At 42.5% G+C, this 14,635-nt stretch overlaps 1 protein-coding gene across 3 annotated transcripts in view; it reads left to right on the top strand.

Moving 5' to 3' along the window:
- The window catches only part of RBM28 (RNA binding motif protein 28), a 33,642-nt gene extending 19,741 nt beyond the window's left edge, over positions 1–13,901 (top strand). For all 3 annotated transcript variants that reach the window (XM_002818411.4, XM_054559753.2, XM_054559754.2), the window contains 7 exons: positions 708–772; positions 2,871–3,029; positions 6,187–6,336; positions 6,564–6,638; positions 9,268–9,524; positions 11,041–11,140; positions 13,353–13,901. In XM_002818411.4, coding sequence (XP_002818457.3) covers positions 708–772; positions 2,871–3,029; positions 6,187–6,336; positions 6,564–6,638; positions 9,268–9,524; positions 11,041–11,140; positions 13,353–13,487 — 941 coding nt within the window. In that variant the 3' untranslated portion in view covers positions 13,488–13,901. The remainder of the gene's footprint in view (positions 1–707; positions 773–2,870; positions 3,030–6,186; positions 6,337–6,563; positions 6,639–9,267; positions 9,525–11,040; positions 11,141–13,352) is intronic.
- The last annotated feature ends 734 nt before the right edge of the window (positions 13,902–14,635 follow it).

The following is a 14,635-nucleotide window of genomic DNA, read 5'->3' as shown; positions in this document are numbered from 1 at the left end:
GGGAGGAAGAATTCAAAATACCTTTGCTTCTTGTCATCATTTCTAATAAGAGGTTTTCATTATGACTAAAATTACTCTTTTGGATTATTCATGGATTTAAAATGTGCACCCAGTACTTTCCTTTAGTGTCAGAAAGACAAAAAAAATTAGCTTTAAATTTTTTTAAAAATTCTTTCTTCTAGGTCACACAGCATTTATCAGCTCACCTCCTCCATAGCTTCACAGCCTGTACTAGTAATGTCCTTTAGCCTTCAACACCAGCCCTCTATGGCAACATAACTGTTTTCGGCTGGCTTATCTCACTGTTTAGTAATGGACCTCAAGTATATAAGGAACAGCAAAGTTAAGTTCCAAGGGCAGATTATAGGTGGAACATTGTGCATTCTAAATGCCCAAAATGTACTTATGTTCCATACTTCTTCCAGGCCCTTCTTTCTGACTTTGGGCATGTACGTGAAGATTCTTTGAGGGGAGAGAAGGAGAAGAGGAATAAAATCACAAAATGTTCAGAGTTTTAGTCCTTGAGAGCAGCTCTGAGCCCAGAACTTAGCCCTGTAGCCTATTTCTGGACCTAACCAAATGCCACCGCGTCCTGGCCAACATAGTCCTCTGGGCCCAAAGAGTTTGCATCATTCAAATCACATTCCTCTTGTTGCTCAGTGAAAATTCCCTTGTTGATGTCTTGGCCTTTTTCCCTCTTTCTGCAGTGATTCGTGCTGGGACGAAGGCTGCAGAGGGTGTGAGTGCTGCTGATATGGCCAAAAGAGAACGGGTGAGTAGATGAGGCATTGACCTTCAGGTTCTGCGTGGCCTATAAATCAATCAAAAATAGTTATCGAATGCTAGGTATGCTCATCAAAGAGCCAAGTACAGTCACAGACCGCACTTATTGCCCTGTTAGAGAGAAAAGCACATAGGTGAAACAGCAAGTAACCCAAGATTATGCATAGTATTCTATCTGCTTTCTATGCCAGTATAAAAGAACTGTGTCTTATTATTTGTTTCCCTAGTGCTTGGCAGTAAATGTTTGCTGAACACATGCTGCTACATCATGCAGTAGACAGTCAGAGGCTATTGCTACGTGTAATTAAGTGTCAGTATAAACACAGAATAATGTAAAAGGGGAAGATCAGAATGGGCTGGAGTTATTAGAGAAGGAAGAAAATATGGCTCTTGAAAGGGGTAGCTGTCAGTTGGGAGGAGTTGGTATCTCCAGATTATAAAATCATTTTAGAAAAACTCCATCTTATGGATGTTTCTGATGTTAACTGATAACTCATATTCCTTTGCTGCTTGGTAATGTTCCCAGTAATTTTTACTTTTTCCCATATAACTTACTTCCAAAAAGCCAAGCCAGCCTAGAATGGTAAAGATGCATAACTGGGAACAGAATTAGCTATGGAACCTTAACATGCAGATGAGGAACAGGGGTGAGAGTGTAATGACAGCAGGAGGCAGTGTGTCTTTTTTTCAGTGTGCACAGATTCTGCACTAGTGTTTTCAACTTTTCTGGTAGTGAACACCTAGAAATCATAGGATCTGGAGACCCATCCCTAACTGGGGAAATTACATAAAATTTTAAAGCCTCAATTTTATAAAGGCACTATATACCCTTGTCTGATCACAGTACAATAATGACATATTTAATTTAAAACTAATTTTGTTAGCAAAAAGCTCATTCAGTGATAGGTATGCATTATAAATTCACAGCAGGCACAGCTTTTCCTGACAGAAAAATAGTCTGTTAAACTTAAACATGATAGCCTTTTCAGATGTTCCTTTAATAGTCATTTTCCAGGGGATTTGTTTATTTTGTGATCTGTTGGTACTTTTACCAAACAAGAAGCAGCAGGACTGAGAAGACTTGACAAAAGAAAAACTTTTAATTGAAAACTTTTTTCTACCAACTTGGTTTAAAAAAACTAATTGGGAGAAGAATGTCATCTTTCATTTCATTTTAGACACATCACGCAGAAACTGGGGTTTCGTGGCAGCATAGTTGAGGGTATTGCTCTAAGAGCAAAATATGGTTCTGTGGTCATTGGTGCTCCTTTGCCTCAGGGTGGCAGAGTTGAGACAAGACAGCATTCTGTAAAGTATTCTTTGAATAAGTTCCATTTCCTTTTGGAAGGATTAGATAATCAGTTGAGTTGGTGGGTAGATGAGGACTGGGCATAGATGTTAATCACAGTATTATTTGTTGTTTGTTCTGGGCTATGTTTTGAGCTAGGTTTTTTTTTTTTTTTTTGACCGAGTTTCACTCTTGTTGCCCAGGCTGGAGTGCAATGGTGCAATCTTGGCTCACTGCAACCTCCGGCTCCCAGGTTCAAGCGATTCTCCTGCTTCAGCCTCCCAAGTAGCTGGGATTACGGGCAAGCACTACTATGCCTGGCTAATTTTTGTATTTTTAGTAGAGACAGGGTTTCACCATGTTGGCCAGGCTGATCTTGAACTCCTGACCTCGGGTGATGTGCCTGCCTTGGCCTCCCAAAGTGCTCGGATTACAGGCGTGAGCCACCCTGCCCAGCCTTATATTATCTCATTTTGTCCTCACCTCAGTGCTCAGAGACTTTGATCTACTGTTTCATTTTATAGATGAAAAATTGAGGCTTTAAAATTTTATGTAATTTCTCCAGTTAGGGATGGGTCTCCAGAGCCTATGATTTTACTATTACCCACCCACCATCTTGTTCCGTTGGACTTTTATTTCCCTATACTAGGCATTGTAAAGCTGCGGTGTGGGCAGTTTCCATCCGTTTTCTATATGTGTGGTTATGGGATGGGGATCATAATTCTTTCCTTTTGGAGAATTATGAGCCTGCCTCTTAAAAAGAGTGGGTTGTACTGTTAACCATTGGTTGTTCTTTCAGTTTGAGCTGCTGAAGCATCAGAAACTCAAGGACCAGAATATCTTTGTCTCCCGAACCAGGCTCTGCCTGCACAATCTCCCAAAGGCTGTAGATGACAAACAGCTCAGAAAGCTGCTGCTGAGTGCTACTAGTGGAGAGAAAGGGGTGCGCATCAAGGAGGTGAGATGTGGCCCTGTCCATTTGGAACTTTCATTCTGATCTTGGGTCAGATCAAGCATTTCCCTCAGGCTGTGGTGCCAGATTTTTGTTTGTTTTGAGACGAAGTCTCACTCTGTTGCCCAGGCTGGAGTGCAGTGGTGCAATCTTGACTCACTGCAGCCTCCTCCTCCTGGGCTCAAGCAGTTCTCCTGCCTCAGCCCCCTGAATAGCTGGGACTATAGGCGTGTGCCACCACGCCTGGCTAATTTTTGTATTTTTAGTAGAGAAGGGATTTCACCATGTTGGCCAGTCTGGTCTCAAACTCCTGACCTCAAGTGATCTGCCCACCTCGGCCTCCCAAAGTGCTAGGATTACAGGCGTGAGCCACTGTGCTGGGCCATCAACAGACTTTCTTCTGGACATGTTGTCAGCATGCATGGCTGAATTTAGCAGTTTCTTGGTTTGGTTCTTTTTCTTCTAAGAATTGTCTTTTACATCTGACTGAATTACAGCAGAATGCAAGGAAGTCTCTGTCTGCACGAATTAATTTAGCAAGCATTTATTAAATGCCTGTTGTGTGCTTAGCATTATACTTTGTGCTATCATGTGAATTTTCTTGCAGAGAAAATAATCTGCTTTGCTTTTTGGAAGAGTATTTTACTCCTAGTTAGATTTTTACCCTGTGGTCAGAGTCCCCTATGCCTTGTGGTCAACACAGGAAGCCATGTAGATGTTCAGCAGTTGAATTAGAAAAACACTGGTTCACACCAACTTGGTTAGACTCTGTGTGAGTACAGAACTTCTCTGCCTCCACATTCCCCTTTGCATATTTCTCTTTTCTTTTTTTTCTTTCTTTCTTTTTTTTTTTTTTTTTTTTTAAGATGTGGTCTTGCTCTGTCATAGGCTGCGGTGCAGTGGTGCCATCTCAGGTCACTGCAACCCCCCCTCCCAAGCTCAAGCAATCCTCCCACCTCAGCCTCCCAAGTAGTTGGTACTATAGTTACACACCACCATGCCTGGCTAATTTCTTTCTTTCTGGTTTTTTTTTTTTTTTTTTTTTTTGAGATGGGGTCTCACTCTGTCATTAAGCTGGAATGCAGTGGCACAATCTCGGCTCAATGCAACCTCCGCCTCCCAGGTTCAAGCGATTCTCCTGCCTCAGCCTCCCGAGTAGCTGGGACTACAGGCAAGCACCACCACGCCCAGCTGATTTTTGTATTTTTAGTAGAGACGGGGTTTCACCATGTTTGCCAAGATGGTCTCAATCTCTTGACCTCAAGTGATCCGCCTGCCTCGGCCTCCCAAAGTGCTGGGATTACAGGCGTGAGCCACTACGCCCAGCCCATGCTTGACTAATTTCTTATGTTTTTTGTAGAGACAGGGTTTTGCCATGTTGCCCAGGCTGGTCGCAAATTCCTGAGCTCAGACGATCCCCCTGCTTCGGCCTCCCACAGTGCTGGAATTATAAGTGTGAACCACTGGGCCTGGCCTTGCATATCTCTGTCATACTGCTTACTATTACCCTGGCCTCAAACTGTCTGTCAGTCACTTCTCCCCACTAGAGTGAGTTTTTGAGGCAAGCGTTATCTCATTATCCCCAATCCTTGGTGTAGTACCTGGTACATAGTCATCTCTTGGTCAATATTTATTTTAAAAGTACCATTGCCAATATTTTGGGTCTGCTTTACTCTGTTTCACCACCATAAACTGTTTTCCTAATCCCTGAAAACCTCTTCAAAATGTATGGATTGGTATTTGGGAGATTACTTGAGAGAATGTGAATATATCAGCACATATCTGACACCACAGTTAGTAAAACTGCTTAGTGTTACTGGTTACAGGGGAGGGACAGTTGTGTAATTTCTCATATCATCTGAATACTTAGTGTCTGCATATTTAACACCTGTCATAATTTAGAGAAATTTATGTTTATTCTAGAATATTTTGCATTATGTTGAATTCTCCTCTTCATTCTTTCCTATGTGTATGTATAGTGTCTCAGTAAGATGGTAAGCATCTTGAGAACAGGATCTTCATTATATACTTTTCTTGATTCCCTTACAGTATATGACAGTTCTAGGCATAGAGTGGACACTGGACATAAACTAAATGTGGCATCCATGTGTCCCCCATACTTAGCCGTCTCCATTACATGAGAACGACAGCTTTGGTAGTAATGGCATGTAAATGATCAATTTTCTCAAAAAGTCCTGCCATACTTTGGTGACCCAGATGTTTACTACATCTGGCTTAAGGATTTAAGGGAAAACCACACTAGAGAGGATCTGAGCTGCAAGCAAAGAGAGCTGAAACTTCTTCCTATATTTCTGAGCCTGTATGTTGGACAGACTTTTTCCTATGCTTGAAATGTCTTTCTTATCTAAAGCCATCAGGCCTTCCTCCTTCCCTTCTTCAATAATTTCCTTCCTGAGGGCTTTTTTCAGTTGTAAGATCTGTGGACAGTACTCCATCCTCGGCAGCAACTTGTTACACGCTTAAAATACCATGTGCCTCTCAATTTGTATGTATCGCGAACAGTTGTGTTTGTATTGTGTTTGTTTTTTAACATCCAAACCGCTTTATAAATTTTCTTTAGGAAGTTTTGTTTATGTGCTTTTTTTTTTAGGTCTCTGTTGATGTCTATAAACTAGTAGAAAGCAAGAAAATATAATTTTAATCTGTTTTATGGTCTTAGTAGGTAAATTCTAATAAGATGGACACACATAAGTGTTATTCCAGTGTGATTTTTGTGATAGTGGTATAAATGAATATTATGTTTCCATAACCTGATTTTTTTTTTTTTTTTTTTTGAGACAGGGTCTCACTCTGTTGTCCAGGCTGGAGTGCAGTGGTGTCATCATGGCTCACTGCAACTTCAACCTCCGCAGGCTCAGGTGATCCTCTTGCTTCAGCCTCTTGAGTAGCTGAGGTGCCACCACACTGGCTAATTTTTTGTATTTTTTGTAGAGACAAGGTTTTGCCATGTTGCCTAGGCTGGTCTCAAACTCTTGGCCTCAAGCAGTCCTCCTGTCTCGGCCTCCCAAGGTGCTAGGATTACAGGCATGAACCACCATGCTCACCCAATAGCCTGATTTCTTATTGACTCTATTAAAGCAGTTCATGTCAGGCAAGTCTTCTCATTCTGTAATTACTGATTTTTTTCTTGCTCTACTCATAGTGTAGAGTGATGCGAGACCTCAAAGGAGTTCATGGGAACATGAAGGGTCAGTCCCTCGGCTACGCCTTTGCAGAGTTCCAAGAGCACGAGCATGCCCTGAAAGCCCTGCGCCTCATCAACAACAATCCAGAAATCTTTGGGCCTGTGAAGGTAGGCCTTGTCCTCTGGGGAGACTTGTTCCCTTAGGACCACTTGCAGGAAACCAGCCTTCTCCTTTATGCCTAGTGTCCTCTGACATTTGAGGGGTGGGAAACAGTGGCAAGTGGACAAAAAAAAAAAAGGTGGGTTGGGGGAGGATGTGTGAAGGGGAAAAACTCAGCTCATTGCATGCACAGATGAAGAAGTCTAATGACTGGCATTCTGTCTCCCTCTGACAGAGACCAATAGTGGAATTCTCTTTAGAAGATCGAAGAAAACTTAAAATGAAGGAATTAAGGATCCAGCGCAGCTTGGTACAGAAATTAAATGGTCCATATTTTTAAGGACATAAACTCTTCTATTTTGTTCACTTTGTGCTTCTGCTCTCTTAGAGTAGTTCTCCCCTCAGTTAGGTTTCTTTGCTCCCAGTTCCCTTTACTCCCAGTTCCCTAAGCCTCTCCAGGCCATCTTCTTATCTGCTGGCCCATGTCTGATAGCTCTACAGCAGAAGGGAAAGGAAGGAGAGAGGAAGCAGACCAATGTTATTTCCAGTCAGCCGTTCTTTACAGTGTTTGGTGATAGTACATGCCAAAATTAATGGTTGAGGTTAAGGTTTCCCATTACCTGTAGATTTCAGTTATCTCTTCCATATTTTCTTTTATTAGTTGGCTCCAGAAGTGTGAAGCCTGATAGTTTTAGTACTGTTTTTAATCTGGTGTGGTATAGAAGGTGGGGCAGGGACTTTAGGAATAGGCATACTCATGCTCATACTCTGGCTCTGCTCTTTTTGCTGCATGTTCCTTGGCAGTTATTACCGCTCTGAACTTCAGTTTGTAAAATGGATGGACAACATCTGCCTCACATGATTGCTGAGGACTAAATGAGATAATACATGTCCATCGTCTAGCATACTGCATGGTCAGCACACAGTCAGTACTCATTCTCTTACCCATCTTCCCCCAGGACATACAGGGCCAGATTATTCTTGACTCTGTCATTCTTAGAGCTCTCATTGATATTGCACAGCAAAGTTCACTTGCATATACAGCAAACATTTGTAGTCTTTGTGGTGTATACCAAGAGGATTACCAACAGATGAGCCATTCTGGTGGTTAATGCAATGGCCCTAGGTTGGAAAATCTGGGATCTGGTTGTTGTTCAAGGCACCTTTTTTCCCCAGATAATAGAATTGTTTATTACTGTTAGCCATTGTTTGAGAGGTGATTCTGAAGCTACCAGTTTTGTTTGTTTGTCTGTTTGAGATGGAGTCCTGCTGTATCGCTCAGGTTGGAGTACAGTGGCGCAATCTCGTTCACTGCAACCTCTGCCTTCTGGGTTCCAGCGATTCTCCTGCCTCAGCCTCCCGAGTAGCTGGGACTACAGGTGCACACGACCCTGCCCAGCTAATTTTTGTATTTTTTTAGTAGAGACAGGGTTTCACCATGTTGGCCAGTCTGGTCTCGAACTCCTGACTTCAAGTGATCCACCTGCCTCAGCCTCCCAAAGTGCTGGGATTATAGGCGTGAGTCACTGAGCCCGGCCTTGTTATGTTTTTTTAACATCCAAATTACTTTATTTGTTGCCTGGATGTATATTCATACTGTTCTTTCTGTGTAAAGATGCCTCTACTCACTTTGCATATGCAGATCAAATGATCTCTTTCAAGTTACATTCCTCCACCTCTCTCAAAAGATATAAGGCCCGCTTTACTTGATTTTCATGGACTTCCTTAAGCTGTGTAGTTTTTTTTACTTTGGTTTATTTGTGTATGCATCTCTTATCTCCACCTGGCTGTGAGTCCTGAAGGGTAGACACTATTGTTTTGTATCCTGGAAACAGACTGGCACACACCAGACATATAATGAATGTTCATTGTATCATTGTACCTATCTAGATTTCTAAGGTGAAAGAGAAGAACAACACACACTTATCATTACATTAATTTCACTTGAATCTTCTGTTTCTTCCACTTCATTGCAAATACTTCTGTAACTTCCTTGATGCCTTCCTTCCCACAGCATCTTTTCCTTGTTGTCTTCACTTCATTTATTCCATTCCTGATGTTCTTCCTTTCTTGAAAACGATCTCAGTTTCTGACCTATGTCATTTTTCTTCTCTCTGAAGAGATTTATTTCGTATTTCTTGCAGACAGGTCTACTGGCAACAAATTCCCTCCATTTTCTTTTGTCTGAGTAAGTCTTTTCCTCCACTTTTGAAGGATAAGCTTATCGGATACAGGATTGTTGGTTGGTGATTTTTTTTCTTTTAAAAATTTAAATATTAAATATCTCACTTCACTCCCTTCTTGCTTACGTGGTTTTTGAAGTCTTGGAAATCTCTCTCAACCTACTCTGGTTTGGGAGGGTGCCTATTAAAAACAAAAGAGAGAGAGATTTGATGTAATCTCATCCTTGTTCCTCTATAGGTAAAATTTTTCCCCTGTCTGGCTTCTTTCAAGATTTTATCTTTGATTTTCTGCAGTTTGTCTATGATATGACTAGTTGTAAATTGTTTAGTATTTATCTTATTTGGTCTTCTCTGAGTTCCTAGATCTGTGGTTTAGTGACTGTCATTAGTTTTGAAAAATTCTCAGCCCTTATTACTTCATTATCTTTTCTGTTGCTTGCTTTCTTCTTGTATTCTTCTACATAGGTTACACCTTTGATAATTGTCCCACCTACTGGCTTTTGAATTTTGGGCATGCACTCTCCCTTATTTCTGTGTTATGGGAAGGGGAATGGTTATTTTGTGTCCCCCACCCAGTAACCATCTGTTACTATGGCAGGGCTTGTGAACTACATGTATTCACTTTCCTCTAGTCTCCAATTGTGTGGGGGAAGAATTCCTCTTCTTTCATCTAGCACACATAAAGCTCATCTTCTGAGTATTTGCAGCAAACAAAGCTCATCCAGAAACCAGATGGCATTTTCTTGTTTTATGCAGCAAAAAATGAGATCCAAGCCTGCAACTGGTGAGCCTCAGAAGGGGCAACCAGAGCCTGCAAAAGACCAGCAACAGAAGGCAGCTCAACACCACACAGAGGAACAAAGCAAGGTGCCCCCAGAGCAGAAGGGAAAGGCGGGCTCTACCTCATGGACCGGGTTCCAGACCAAGGCTGAAGTGGAGCAGGTGGAGCTGCCTGATGGAAAGAAGAGAAGAAAGGTCCTGGCGCTCCCCTCACACCAAGGCCCCAAAATCAGGTGAGATGCAGGAGGGCGGCACCATAGAACAGTGGGTGGGTTCTAAGCGGGTTTGTTTTTGCTGAGTTATTTTCTCTTTGTGGCATTTGTTTGGTTGAAAAGGATGCTTGGTGCTATGTATTCCCACACACGGGGTTAACACGCGAGTCTTCAACACCATCAGAGATGTCACTCTTAGATCAATGGCAGAGGGGCCTCCTAGGGCAGGCTTTTGTGCCCCTTTTCTCCTCTTTTGAAGAGCTTCCTCTTGTCCAGATGGCCATCTCTGCCAGCTGAGACCACATACTTGAGGTTCAGTTGTAGTTTCTGTTTGGGACAACAGATTAGTGCTCTACAAAAATAAATCTTTACAAAATATTTGTTAAATAAATGAAGGTTTTTGAGACATCCATGGGGTTTTATTTATTTATTTATTTATTTTATTTTTAGAGACAGCGTATTATTCAGTTCTTCCACTACTATAAAGAAATACCTGAGACTGGGTAATTTATAAAGAAAAGAGGCTTGGCCGGGCGTGGTGGCTCACGCCTGTAATCCCAGCACTTTGGGAGGCCAAGGCGGGTGGATCATGAGGTCAGGAGATCGAGACCATCCTGGTTAACACAGTGAAACCCTGTCTCTACTAAAAATACAAAAAATTAGCCGGGCGCAGTGGCGGGTGCCTGTAGTCCCAGCTACTCCGGAGGCTGAGGCAGGAGAATGGCATGAACCCGGGAGGCAGAGCTTGCAGTGAGCCGAGATCGCGCCACTGCACTCTGGCCTGGGCGAAAGAGCGAGACTCCGTCTCAAAAAAAAGAAAAGAAAAGAGGCTTAATTGGCTCATGGTTCCACAGGCTGTACAGGAAGCATGACAGCAGCTGCTCATCTTCTAGGGAGGCCTCAGGAAACTTAATCATAGTGGAAAGTGAAGTGGGAGCCGGCACATCACATGGCCAGGAGCAGGGGGAAGGAGTGTTTTAAACAACCAGACCTTGTGGTAACTCATTCACCGTCACGAGAACAGCACAGAGGGGGTGGTGCTAAACCATTCATGAAGGAGTCATCCCCATGATCCAGTCACCTCCCACTAGGCCCAGCCTTCAACATTGGGGATTACAATTCAACATGAGATTTGGGCAAGGACACAGATCCAAACCATGTCACAGGGTCTTGCTCTGTTACCCAGGCTAGAGTGCAGTGGCATGATCATAGCGCACTGTAACCTCAACTCCTGGACTCAATCCACCTTCCTCAGCCTCCTGAGTAGCTGGGACTTTTTAATTTCATTTTAGTAGAGACAGGGGATTGCTATGTTGCCTAGGCTGATCTCAAACTCCGGGCATCAAGCAGTCCTAAGTATACAAATGTTGAGCTTTCAAAGGGTCTGTTGCAGTATCCCTTTTTAGAATGACTTCACTTATCATGGGCTTGGGAAGAGCCAGTGTACAAAGAGGAATTTTAGCTCTTCAGCTAAGAGAACCCAGGGGTGTCAGATTAGAAGAAGGACTCAAGGTGACACTCAGCCATGTTATTTCAGGTTGCGGGACAAAGGCAAAGTGAAGCCCGTCCATCCCAAAAAGCCAAAGCCCCAGATAAACCAGTGGAAGCAGGAGAAACAGCAATTATCTTCCGAGCAGGTGAGTTCTGCTAGGTCGTAGCCATGTTTGTACCTTGGTTAGTTGAGCAAAAAAGAAAAAAAGAAAGACTTCTGTGTAGGACGGGAGCTTTTTAGAGAATGTTGAGCTATACAATCATAAAAGTGGAGAGAAAAAAGTAAAATGAACCTCCATGTATCTGTTCTGTGTTTCAGCAGTCTCTTTGTTTTACATATTCCCTATAACATGCTTTCCCCCCCTAGAGTATATTAAAGCAAAGCCCATTTCACATGTAAATGTGTCTCATATGAAAATGAAACATATTGCTCAGAAAAACCTCAAGAGTGCATCTCTAACTGATCAGGCCTTAAACACACACAGCTTATGCCATTATAATATCTAATGAAACTAATAAGCCCTTTATCATCTACTACACAAATGATATATTAAAGCCATATTAGAATTTCCCCAACTGCCTGAACAAAATTTTTTTATACTTGGTTAGTATGAGTCGGGATCCAAAGTCCACACATTATACTTGGGTTTTTAATTTCTTAAATCATTTTTTTCTTCTCTAATATCCATTCTCCCTTACCACCCTTTTTTCCATGCTATTCATTTATTGGAGAAACCAGGTCATTTGTGTTACATTTTTAATTTAGCCATTTGCTTCCTTGTGGTGTCATTTAACCAGTTTCTGTGACACTCCCATATTGCCTGTCACCTGGTAGTTAGTTTGGTCTGGTAGCTTGATCAAGTTCAGTTTTCTTTTTTTTTTAATTTTTTTGAGATGGAGTTTTGCTCTTGTTGCCTAGGCTGGAGTGCAATGGCGCAATCTCGGCTCACTGCAACCTCCACCTCCCGGAGTAGCCTCCCGAGTAGCTGGGATTACAGGCACGCGCCACCATGCCCAGCTAATTTTGTATTTTTAGTAGAGATGGGGTTTCATCATGTTGGCCAGGCTGGCCTTGAACTCTTGACCTCAGGTGATTCGCCTGCCTCGGCCTCCCAAAGTGCTGGGATTACAGGCGTAAGCCACCGTGCTTGGCCTCAAGTTCAGTTTTCTTGAAGAGAGTATTTCATAGGTGGTGTGTGTGTTTCCTTATATCACCTGAGGCACATACTACCTGGTTGCCCATTTTTAGTGATTCTGAGATTGATCAGTAGATTTGAGGATTATCTGCCTTATCCCTCCATTGATGAAGTTCCCAATTAGCCTTTCATGTAACGGCCTTAGCAATTCTTGATGAGTGTTACCAGATCCATTATTTCATTATGGGTTACAGAATGCTGATTATTTAAACTTGTATCCTTTTGCGTTTTTAATTAGAACTCTAGAAAGAAAAATCTTCCTTTGTCAATTATTTGGTTACCACAAAATATCATTTATGTAGGAAAGACAGGATAAATGCTTGATTTTTTTTTTTCTCTCTGTATTAGTTTTCAGAGTAATGAGCTGTTGCCATACTGGCTCATTTTTTAGTATTATGAAATCCTGAGTTTTCATATGCTTGATGTGTTTCAAATACTGTCATTATTCTTATCCTGTCTAAGGCTGGCAGAAGCCCCTGCACGTTGGCTTCTGCATCTTTCTGATGTGGCCTATTTGTCTGGTAGTACCCTTGCTTTCTAGTGCAGGATGTCCCAGGCTCAGCTCAGGTACCTCTTCCCCAGTCCTGACATTAGCCATTTTCCCAAGGAGCCCTAGTTCCTTTTAGTAGAAAATGGTAGTCCTACATTCTTTAACACTTGAAGTCAAGCTTGCTTCTCCCTTTCCCTAGTCTCTTTCCTTTAAGGGTAAAAGCAGCATTAGCTTCCCATTCTACTCAAGAAATCTGTGTCTGGGAAGGTTCTGACCTATGCCATACTATATTATAGAGATCTCTGAAATCCCATGAGCAGTGTTCTTGGGGAGGGAACGGGCAAGCAAGAATGGCCGGACTCTGTGCTGGCTCATCCGCTTTGAGGCTAAAGTGAGCCTTTGGGAGCTAGAGTAAGAGAGGCCCCTGAGCCCCCAACAGACAGGGAAGTTAGTCAGGCCCTGCTCCGTGTGCACTCACTCTTGGTCTAATTTCTTACCAGTGGATGATTCTGTTTGAGCCTTTCTCTCTCAGGGTCTCTCTCTCGAAACCTACCCCTTTCTGGTAGATATGATCTCTGTCCCACTTACTTTCTCTCTTGGGTGGCCTGAGGGTAAGGTGATATGTAGTCTTTGAAATCGATTATATTATGTTTCTAATCCTTTCATTTGTAGGTATCTAGGAAAAAAGCTAAGGGAAATAAGACGGAAACCCGCTTCAACCAGCTGGTCGAACAATATAAGCAGAAATTATTGGGACCTTCTAAAGGAGCACCTCTTGCAAAGAGGAGCAAATGGTTTGATAGTTGATGATGCCAGCGGGCTGGGTAAGAAGCTGGGTTGTGTACTTTCTGGTGACACTCCTGGGCTCCTCCCCATCCCCCATGTCTCTCACTGAGGGAAAGAAAATCCCTGAGGACACTGCCACTGTGCTGGGAGGCGCCCTGGACTGTGTACATCTGAACTTTGGTCCATCCTTTGATGTGTGGTTCGTTAGCCACAAAGAGAAATATCTGAAAGACATCATGATGCTTCTTGCATATTATCCAGATTATTGTATGAAGTTGTGTCTATAATTATTACCAATTTTTATTCTTTATTTCTCAAATGGAAACACCTGAAAAAGCATTCTGGCATGCTGAATTTTTAAGATGTATATTTTGTTAAGCATATTCTCTAAATGAGATATTGTATGGCTTTTTAGTAACAATGTCATTTCTAATATGTGTGACTCCTTTATTATGTATGAACATTCTTTGACATTCCTGATTCAGCTCTGTAGTCTTACACACTGCAGGAACTGACTAAGTGAGAGCAGAGAGAAATGCTTTCTAACCTAATCACTGCAGGCGGAGACACTTGGAAAAGAATGGGGGGAGGTGGGGCCTGGCAGAGAGCAGCACTTGCGTGTTTGTCAGATGAGGGGATTTCCAGTTGAATTGGCCTGCAGTGGCCTAAAGACACTAGCCTGGTTAGCGATGACCTGCATTTCTCTCATAGAGCACCTCCTTTTTCATCGTACCCACTAGCTCTCTAAGTCCTCCTTAATGAGGACACTTGATCCTCATTAAGTCTGCCCCTTAAGATGGCTTCACACCTACTGAACAACTCCAGGGGTTTGACATCTCACTTTGATTGCAATCTTGTCTTCCTATAACATTTGATTCCCTGGGCTTTTCAGCCCTATCACCTCTGCTTGTCTTTATCCACTCTCTTCTTCATTCACTTTTGGCTACACAGGCCTTCCTTCCATCTCTTGACTCTTGACCACCTCAGAGCCTTTGTATCCGTTCCCTTTGCCTGGAGAGTTTTTCCCTTGCATCTTTTACTTGTCACTCAGATCTCCACTAGTTGTCGCCTCCTCCTGGAGCTCTTCCCAGACTATCTAAAGTAGGGCTTTTCTTCCCTTCCCCTCTATCTTGCCCCCTTACTGAAATCTGCTTCCCTATTTCTCTCTT

This window comes from Pongo abelii, chromosome 6 (assembly GCF_028885655.2).
Source record: "Pongo abelii isolate AG06213 chromosome 6, NHGRI_mPonAbe1-v2.0_pri, whole genome shotgun sequence".
Classification (NCBI taxonomy): Eukaryota; Metazoa; Chordata; class Mammalia; order Primates; family Hominidae; genus Pongo; species Pongo abelii.
Note: the sequence above shows the minus strand (reverse complement) of the source record. Positions and strands in the feature narration are given on the sequence as shown.